The sequence below is a fragment of the Oncorhynchus mykiss genome, chromosome 12 (genome assembly GCF_057628025.1).
Source record: "Oncorhynchus mykiss isolate SJ-2025 chromosome 12, ASM5762802v1, whole genome shotgun sequence".
Lineage (NCBI taxonomy): Eukaryota > Metazoa > Chordata > Actinopteri > Salmoniformes > Salmonidae > Oncorhynchus > Oncorhynchus mykiss.
The window spans coordinates 17,457,753-17,467,163 of NC_143033.1; the positions used below are offsets into that span (position 1 = coordinate 17,457,753).

The 9,411-nt window shown below is 41.7% G+C and overlaps 1 protein-coding gene across 7 annotated transcripts in view; it reads left to right on the forward strand.

Moving 5' to 3' along the window:
* Positions 1–9,159, forward strand: part of mat2al (methionine adenosyltransferase II, alpha-like) — a 42,549-nt gene extending 33,390 nt beyond the window's left edge. For all 7 annotated transcript variants that reach the window (XM_021622795.3, XM_090191852.1, XM_090191851.1 and 4 more), the window contains 6 exons: positions 3,260–3,372; positions 6,466–6,609; positions 7,645–7,863; positions 8,194–8,376; positions 8,527–8,660; positions 8,879–9,159. In XM_021622795.3, the coding sequence (XP_021478470.1) occupies positions 3,260–3,372; positions 6,466–6,609; positions 7,645–7,863; positions 8,194–8,376; positions 8,527–8,660; positions 8,879–8,981 (896 nt within the window). In that variant the 3' untranslated portion in view covers positions 8,982–9,159. The remainder of the gene's footprint in view (positions 1–3,259; positions 3,373–6,465; positions 6,610–7,644; positions 7,864–8,193; positions 8,377–8,526; positions 8,661–8,878) is intronic.
* Positions 9,160–9,411: the final 252 nt, after the last annotated feature.

Genomic DNA, 9,411 nt, shown 5'->3' on the forward strand with positions numbered 1-9,411 from the left:
ACACAAACATTAGGTATCCTATGCACACACTGTCCTTCTACCCAGCCGACAAAGTTTAGGGGAGGCCGTGAGAATCACTCCCCGTTCTCCCTCAAGATAGGGAGACCGTGGGAAGTACTTCCCGTTCTTTACCCAATCTCTGAGGCCCTAGCCAGGTCGGCACCGAATTCTGCTACTACAGTCTGTGTTTAAGATACTGTAGAGACATATTTGTACAGACATATTGTTTTACTGACTAAAACTACACCCATCATTGATTATTTATGATTCTAATCAATTTCATACAATTATATGGTTTCAGGGTGGAGTATTCTAATCATTCATTTAAACCTATAAATTCCATCAACAGAGGTCTTCATAGTATTTCTTAAAAGTATTATTAATTTCAGTAGGGTCGAAAGATATCTCATTAGTAAGAGTTTCTATAGCATTAATTGTCCTCTTATTTTCCTCTGCTTTCAGTTCCCATGCCAATACTTTGTGAGCTTTCTCTCCAAGCTCGTAATAACACTGTTTTGATTTAGTGATGGCCCTCTCAGCTTGATATGTGTTCATATTATATATATAATATTACATATTATATTTCAGTTTTTTATTTACCAAAAGCCTGTATAGATCTTTAGTCGGGCCTCATTGGTAGGTTTTCTATAGCTCTGAGATTTCAGATTCAAAGAATGGTCACTAAGCAATCTGGGGAGATACTTGATATCTAACACTATGAAATAGTTGGGTCGATAGTAAAAAGTTATCTATGCGTGTGGGTGTGAATAAAAAGAGTAGTCCCTATCCTGTGGGTGCATCTGTCTCCAGATGTCTAGCAAATTGAGATCTTTCATGAATGACATGGTGAGCTTGCCGGCTTTGGTAAGAAGTGAGGGTTTATCAAAGGACCTATCAAGAACTGTATCTAAACAAAAATTAATATCTCCTCCAACCAGTAGCCATCCTGGTGGTGCTTGAGCGACCTGAAGGAAGACATTCTATGACATATGGTCATCGAAGTTAGGAGCATAAATATTCAATAGGGTCCAAGACTCTGAGAACATATGCCCCTGCACCAAAGCAAACCTGCCCGAGGGATCTGAGGTGGTGTTGTTGACGCAGAAGGGGATGTGTCTACTTATCAAAATTGCAGTTCCTCTTGCTTTGGAGTTAAAAGAGGATGCAAAAACTTGTCCTACCCATTCCCTCTTCAATTTCTTGTGTTCACTGGCTGTAAGATGTGTTTTTTGTAAAAACACAATGTCAGACTTTTATTTCTTAAGGTGTGTATAGACTCTTTTCCTTTTAATCGGGCTGTTAAGAACTTTTACGTTGAATGTAACATATTTTAGTGGATTAAGCATAGGTTGGGTTTCAAATATGTAACCGAATGGAAATCTCTCGTGTAAATAGTTAGGAAATGTGTCAACTTTGGTTTGAACACAGAATTGACCTATGTGTCTCTTTAGGACGGAAACAACAATAGAAAAAAAAAGAAAGGAAAAAAAATCCCGCCCACCCCGATTGTCAGACTAAAACAACAATCAAACATGAATACACTTGTAGAGATACGTTGCTGCTCGCTTTCCATCTTGCTCTTACTAGCTAAACCTTGGCGTAAACTAAAACCTGCGAGCTCTCTAAGTTGAAAACAAACGTTGTGAATAGACATTTATGGCTGAACATTTACTGCCCACGGTAAGGGCTGCTTGAGTCTCTTTTCGGAAGAAAAACATAAATTGGGGGGAAAGCAGTGGGCCTGAGCCCACTTATTTGCTTCGCCCAGTGGATATTGACTAAACCAAAATATACTCTCCTGTAAATGTAATAGAACACCCCGGGAAAAAAACGGTTAGTTGAAAATGTACAAATCAATTATAGCGACCGGATATCGGGGTAAACGGATCCAAATTCCAAGAAGATATCAGCAGTTCATAAGAGAAAACAAACAAACTACATCTTATCCCCCAGAGAGACCGTCCTGGTTCAGACGCGGTTCAGTTCTTTGAGAAAAGTGAACACTTCTCCCGGTGTGTTGAAGAGATGCCTTCAGCCTTTGAATGGAACTTTCATCCGCACAGGGTGGATGTTGTGATGTTCTTCTCCTTCAGTGCTTTGGCGGCAGGTCTGAACTGCTTGCGTCTGGCAAGATCTGCGCTCATATCCGGGAAAAGGCTGACCCTCTTGCCATCAATGGTGATGTCCCCTTTGGCTCTTGCGAGTTGCAGTATCTTCTCTCTGTCTTGGAAACGAAGGAACCTGTTCAGGACGGCCCATAGGGGCTCATCGGGCCGGGGTTTCTGCGCTGATGTTCTGTGGGCGCGTTCGATTTCCAGCGGCTTGGTGAAGTTGATTATGCCTAGGACATCCGGGATCCATTGAGTGAGTAAACGGACCGGGTCACGGCCCTCGCTGTCCTCTTTCAATCCCACCACACGGATATTACTACGTCTGCTCTGGTTCTCCATCTGGTCTACCTTGTTTTTGAGGTAGGCATTGTCCTTCTGCAGTTGTATCAGAACCTGGTCATGTCGAGCGATGGTGTCTTCAACTGTGCTAATGCGCAACCCTGCCTCAGTCGTTCTCAAAAGGAGATCATTCATGGAGGATTTCAGGTTGTCAATGGAAGAATGGAGTTCAGCCGATTTTCTTGTCAATTTTCATAGAAAGACCTTTGTTACCATCCTGAATTTCCCGGAGGAGAGTAGCCAGCATGCGAGCTTGCCGAGAGCAACAGTCTGGAACTATCGTCTGAGTTATGAGGGCTAATGCTAATCTGGCTAGCTGTAGCGTTATCGTTATCTTGGGAATCAACAACGTTTTGGTCATCCTTCTTGCCTCTCGGTCGGAGATCCATGCCTCTTTGGGAAGGTAAGTACTTGACAATTTATCAGCCGATGTTAGAATATTGTTTCAACGTTATTTAGGTAATAATAGAATAACTTTGAAGAGCTCGGATTGTCAACGTCTGCTCAGCTCTGCGTCATCACGTGCTCCTTTTTTACTTTATTTAATCTATTTTAGAATAAGGCTATAACTTAAAGTTTGAAAAATTCAAGCGGTCTGAATCATTTTCGAAGACACTAAAAGAGATATTTCTGTTTTTAATTTTCAATGCATTTGCAAAAATGTCTAAAAACATAGCACTTTGTATTGTGTGTAGCTGCGTGAGTGGTAGGATAAAAACTATTTAGTCAATTTCAGGCTGTAACAACAATGTGGAATAAGTCAAGGGGTTTGAATACTTTCTGAAGGCCCTGTAACTGTCTTTCTACAGGGTTTGACTATAAGACGTGTAACGTGCTGGTGGCCCTAGAGCCCCAGGCAGAGGAGATATCAGTATGTGTGTTTGAAGGCAAGGATCAGGATGACATCGGAGCCGGAGATCAGGTACACTTTAAATTACAGTTCCACCAATTGAGAAATGTAACTTTGTAAATAAAATGTTTGATTTCAACAAATTTTAACATTGTCATAGAGACACATTTTCAACTTCATAAAAAAAACTAAAAACTTTTTCCCATCTCAAGAGGTTAAATTAAAAAACTATATTAAGTGCCAAATAAAGTAACATGGTTGAATGTAAGAGGGTTGATTTTATCTTAAATCGGACAAAAATCCCCTTGTGACGGGGAATGGAAGGAAGATAGCGTTTTTCATTATGAATCTGGCAACTCTGCAGTGGTCACTAGCTGGCACCCAACATGAACCACACTGCTCACCCTAATGCCTAACCTTAAAATAAGACTAAAAAAAGTTACAAAAGTTAGTTAAAAAAATATATATATTCAGATATTTTTACAATGCACCCAATTTTGACTTTGCAGCTGGCCTATCCAATTTGCTCAGTTCTGCCTCCAGGACAAGACTTGTAACAATAAACGTCAACCTCCAATTGTCAGCTTTATGTGTGCAACACGGTGTGGTAGTTAAATCCAAGCTTCACCCCAAATTTTTTTTTGTTAAAAACATTCTAGTCTATCTATGGGTAACAGGGTTAACATGTTATTCTCTACCAACCCTCTCAGTTTTCCACCACAAAACACCAGAAAACGAGATAAAAGAGTAGAACCAGCTCACCTGGTTTTACTCTATGATTTGACTATTAGATGTTCAATGTTTCTTTAGAAAAAAGGGATAGTTTCACCTTATTAAAATGAGAGTTCAGTTCACGTAACAGGTTTGACCTTAAAATGAGGGACAAACGTATGTGAATTACTAATCACATAAAATAAATAATATTCAGAAAGGACTTTCTCAAAGCAGCAAGATAACTAGCTTTACAATGATGGTGAAAACTCAGTGAAATCTTGGTGATGTGGGTTAAAATCTTAGAAGTCAGAGGGTGCACAAATGGGCTTGTCAAAATGCTGAATTTTGGCAATTTAGCAAGTCTTTATTCATACCATATAGTACTAATAGAAGATGTTCTGAAAGAGCTGCAAAACCTGGACCCGTATAAATCAGTTGGGCTAGACAATCTGGACCCTCTCTTTCTAAAATTATCCGTCGCCATTGTTGCAACCCCTATTACTAGTCTGTTCAACCTCTTTCGTACCGTCCGAGATTCCTAAAGATTGGAAAGCTGCCGCGGTCATCCCCCTCTTCAAAGGGGGTGACACTCTAGACCCAAACTGTTACAGACCTATATCCATCCTGCCCTGCCTTTCTAAAGTCTTCGAAAGCCAAGTTAACAACCAGATCACTGACCATTTCAAATCCCACCATACCTTCTCCGCTGTGCAATTCGGTTTCCGAGCTGGTCATGGGTGCACCTCAGCCACGCTCAAGGTACTAAACGATATCATAACCGCCATCGATAAAATACAGTACTGTGCAGTCATCTTCATCGACCTGGCCAAGGCTTTCGACTCTGTCAATCACCACATTCTTATCGGCAGACTCAACAGCCTTGGTTTCTCAAATGACTGCTTCGCCTGGTTCACCAACTACTTCTCAGATAGTGTTCAGTGTGTCAAATCGGAGGGCCTGTTTTCCGGACCTCTGGCAGTCTCTATGGGGGTACCACAGGGTTCAATTCTCGGGCCGACTCTTTTCTCTGTATATTTCAATGATGTCGCTCTTGTTGCTGGTGATTCTCTGATCCACCTCTACACAGACGACACCTTTCTGTATACTCCAAACGAGCTTTGATGCCATACAACACTCCTTCTGTGGCCTCCAACTGCTCTTAAACGCTAGTAAAACTGAATGCATGCTCTTCAACCGATCGCTGCTCGCACCCGCCCGCCCGACTAGCATCACTACTCTGGACAGTTCTGACTTAGAATATGTGGACAACTACAAATTCCTAGGTGTCTGGCTAGACTGTAAATTCTTCTTCCAGACTCATATTAAGCATCACCAATCCAAAACGAAATCTAGAATCAGCTTCCTATTTTGGAACAAAGCATCCTTCACTCACGCTGTCAAACGTACCTTCGTAAAACAGACTATCCTACCGATCCTCGACTTTGGCGATGTCATTTACAAAATAGCCTCCAACACTACTCAGCGAACTGGATACAGTCTATCACAGTGCCATCCATTTTGTCACCAAAGCCCCATATACTACCCACCACTGCGACCTGTATGCTCTCGTCGGCTGGCCCTTGCTACATATTCGTCGCCAGACCCACTGGCTCCAGGTAATATATAAGTCTTTGCTAGGTAAAGCTCCTCCTTATCTCGGCTCACTGGTCACCATAACACCAGCCACCCGTAGCACACGCTCCAGCTGGTATATCTCACTGGTCATCCCAAAAGCCAACACCTCCTTTGGCCGCCTTTCCTTCCAGTTCTCTGCTGCCAATGACTGGAACGAATTGCAAAAAATCATTGAAGTTGGAGACTTATATCTCCCTCACTAACTTTAAGCATCAGCTATCAGAGCAGCTCACCGATTGCTGCAGATGTACACAGTCCATCTGTAATAGCCCATCCAACTACCTACCTTCATCCCCATATTATAGTTTTTATTTACTTTTTTTTGTTGCTCTTTTGCACAGCAGTATTTCTACTGGCACATCATCATCTGCATATCTATCACTCCAGTGTTAATCTGCTAAATTGTAATTACTTCGCTACTATGGCCTATTTATTGCCTGACCTCCAAACTCCATTTGCACACACTGTATATAGATTTTTCTATTGCGTTATTGACTGTACTTTTGTTTATCCCACGTGTAACACTCTGTTTTTTGTCGCACTGATTTGCTTTATTTTGGCCAGGTTGCAGTTGTAAATGAGAACTTGTTCTCAACTGGCCTACCTGGTTAAATAAAGGTGAAAAATACAATTTAAAGGTTACTTAATTTAAAGTAACCGGCTTAAAATTCTATATTGGTACACAAATCCTACTTAAAATGTCAAAGGGATACAAAATGCACTCATTTCACGGAACAACCCATTTACACACACGTGCATTCACACACTGCCTTGGCTTAAGTGAATGTCTAATGATCTAGCCTGTGGTCCTGCCAGGGCCTGATGTTTGGCTATGCTACAGATGAGACAGAGGAATGTATGCCTCTCACCATCTTACTGGCCCACAAACTCAACCACAAGATGAAGGAGCTGTCTGCCAACGGGGAGTGTCCTTGGATCAGACCGGACTCTAAAACTCAGGTGAGCCCTCTAGTGATGAGGCCAGTCTATCAGAATGAGTGACGTAGAACCTAGTTAGTGAATGTCCCCAATCCTGCACAAATCATGTAACGACAGAAATACAAGTGGATTGGAGACAGATGGAGGTGATGCATATTTATCCCCAAGATTAAATTGGTTTGAAATGAGTTTCAGATCAGATGAAATACTAATACAGGGGTCTGACATAATGTATTTTATTTCACGACCACTAATGAGATGGGTGTGCTTGATGCATGTTTTGTCGGAGCATCTCAAAGTCAGGGGGCGTGGTCGACAGTGCATACCTCCTCTCTCCTATCACATCCAACTATGATTGATATTTGTTTTTATTGCAGAGGAGAGCACTGAATTAGCGTACCATGAGTTTTTTTTTTAATGCTTGAAGGGAGATGGCACAGTATTCCCTTTTGAGTCAGGAACCAAAACTCCTCCAAAATGACTGGGGAATGCGTTGTCTGCAGCATTTGGTCACATGACAGCTCCATCAGCTGTTTGATTTCACTTACCAGCATGTCAACTGAGCCAGGATCACAGTCAAACAGATTTTGCTGATTCAGTCACTCATCTATCACATTTTTTTGTATTTCGCTTGTATTCAGTTTGTTCAGTTTCTCAAATAGGCTAGGTTTAGTCATTTTCCTCTTGATTGCCAGCTATAGCATAAATTCTTAGTTTCACAGTGTTATCTGACAAAGGTATTGATGTGAGTTTCTGTGCCTCTGCCTCCCCACACATTGTTTTCATCATATCAATTGTGGCCGGTGAAATCGAAGTCTCTGCAATAGTGTGTGGTTCATAGCGTAGCAGGCCTAGCTATTTCATATCAGTTGTGACCCCTAGTTTGGGAACCGCTGTACTAATACAACTAAACATGAATCATTAAATGTTTTTTCATATTTTTTGCATAATATTTTTGCATACAACTTCAAAAATATTTATTCAGATAACTTCTGTCTTGTCCTCTTGTCAGTTATGACCAAACACTGACCTTTGAACTGTCTCTCTGTCTCCAAGGTTACAGTGGAGTACCGTGATAACAGTGGGGCCATGGAGCCGGTGCGTGTCCATACAGTGGTCATCTCTGTGCAGCATAGCCCTGATGTCAGTCTGGAAGAGATACGCCGTAGCCTGATGGACAGCGTGGTCCGGAAGGTCATCCCTGCCCGTTACCTAGACGACAAGACCATCTACCACCTGCTGCCAAGTGGGAAGTTCCTTCTGGGCGGACCTCAGGTAAGAATGGGGCTTTCAAATAATACACCATTATTCCCTAACCAAGGTAGTTAAATAAAATTAAAATAAATTCCCTAACCAAATAAAATGCCTTATACATGGTTTAAATGCTTGTAAATGTTTATACATGTGGAGATGCTAATTTGTCGATATGTACACATACTGTAACTTCTTTTGTTTATAGATTCTTATCAATTCAAGGATACATATATAGTGTTATAAGGTGTTTCCTTGCAGGAGTGCCGGTTTTACAATGTATGAATCATCTCCCAGGCAATTAGATGCATGGTGTGTGTATTTTATGTTTTGTATTTGTACTCTTCTGGACAGAGTGATGCAGGACTGACAGGTCGTAAGATCATAGTGGACACGTATGGAGGGTGGGGAGGGCATGGTGGAGGGGCCTTCTCTGGAAAGGACTACTCTAAAGTGGACCGCTCTGGGGCCTATGCAGCCCGCTGGGTGGCCAAGTCTCTGGTGAAAGCCAAGCTCTGCCGGAGAGCCTTGGTTCAGGTCAGTCAAAATCGTTAAAAGTATGTACTTAAATTATGCATTCAATATCTGGCTGTATAGTAATAAGAATAAGAAGAATAGTGTGTGACTTTTTTTTAAACCTTGTTAATCTTTTTTGGGAGTGTGAATCTTCTGTTTCTGCTGTCCCAGGTTTCGTATGCCATCGGTGTGGCTCACCCTCTGTCCATCTCTGTGTTCCACTATGGAACGTCCACCAGGCAGGAGGATGAACTGCTGCAGATCGTCAACAACAACTTTGACCTCAGGCCTGGGGTAATTGTCAAGTAAGTACAATATCACTGTCTTGTGATCTGTGGCTTTTTATCAAATTGAGATACTAAGCTATTTGTCTAATTGATCTTGCTGATGAGCTGCTTCTGCTTTGGGTCAAGTTGGGGCATTTGGGAATCACAACGATTATGCCAAAGAGAGGTGGAGAATCTTATGCAGCAGGCTAATTTATGGCACATTCTGATGTGTTAACATATTCCCTCTTCTCCAGAGAGCTGGGTCTGAAGCGGCCTATCTACCAGTCCACTGCCTGCTATGGACACTTCGGCCGCGACGAGTTCCCCTGGGAGAAGCCCAAGCCACTGCAGTTCTGATGGAAACAACCACTCTTATCACCTGGCTGTTTCTTGTAAATCTGACTGCCAAATAACACTATCAGATAAAAAGTGTAGATCCTTTCTCTTTACGATTGAACATGTAATTGTCAACTGTGAATCATGGGCCAAATTCTATCTTTTATCCTACTGAAAATATAAATTGACATTTCAGCAACACTGTGTGACACTTGGTTGTGTAATTTAAGCAAGGTTTGTAATGGCATCCAGAAAAGTGAAAGGCGCAATATTCACCATTATCGCTAGAGGGAAGTAGTAATCTGTTGATTACTCAACGGTATCCGGGAGGGAGAGAAAAAAGTATCAAATCAAAGTGTATTGGTCCGTCACAGATGATCCATTATATTGACCAGATGCTCAAGTGGTCACTCTAACAATGAAAAAAAAAACGTCTGAAAAAATGGAAGGC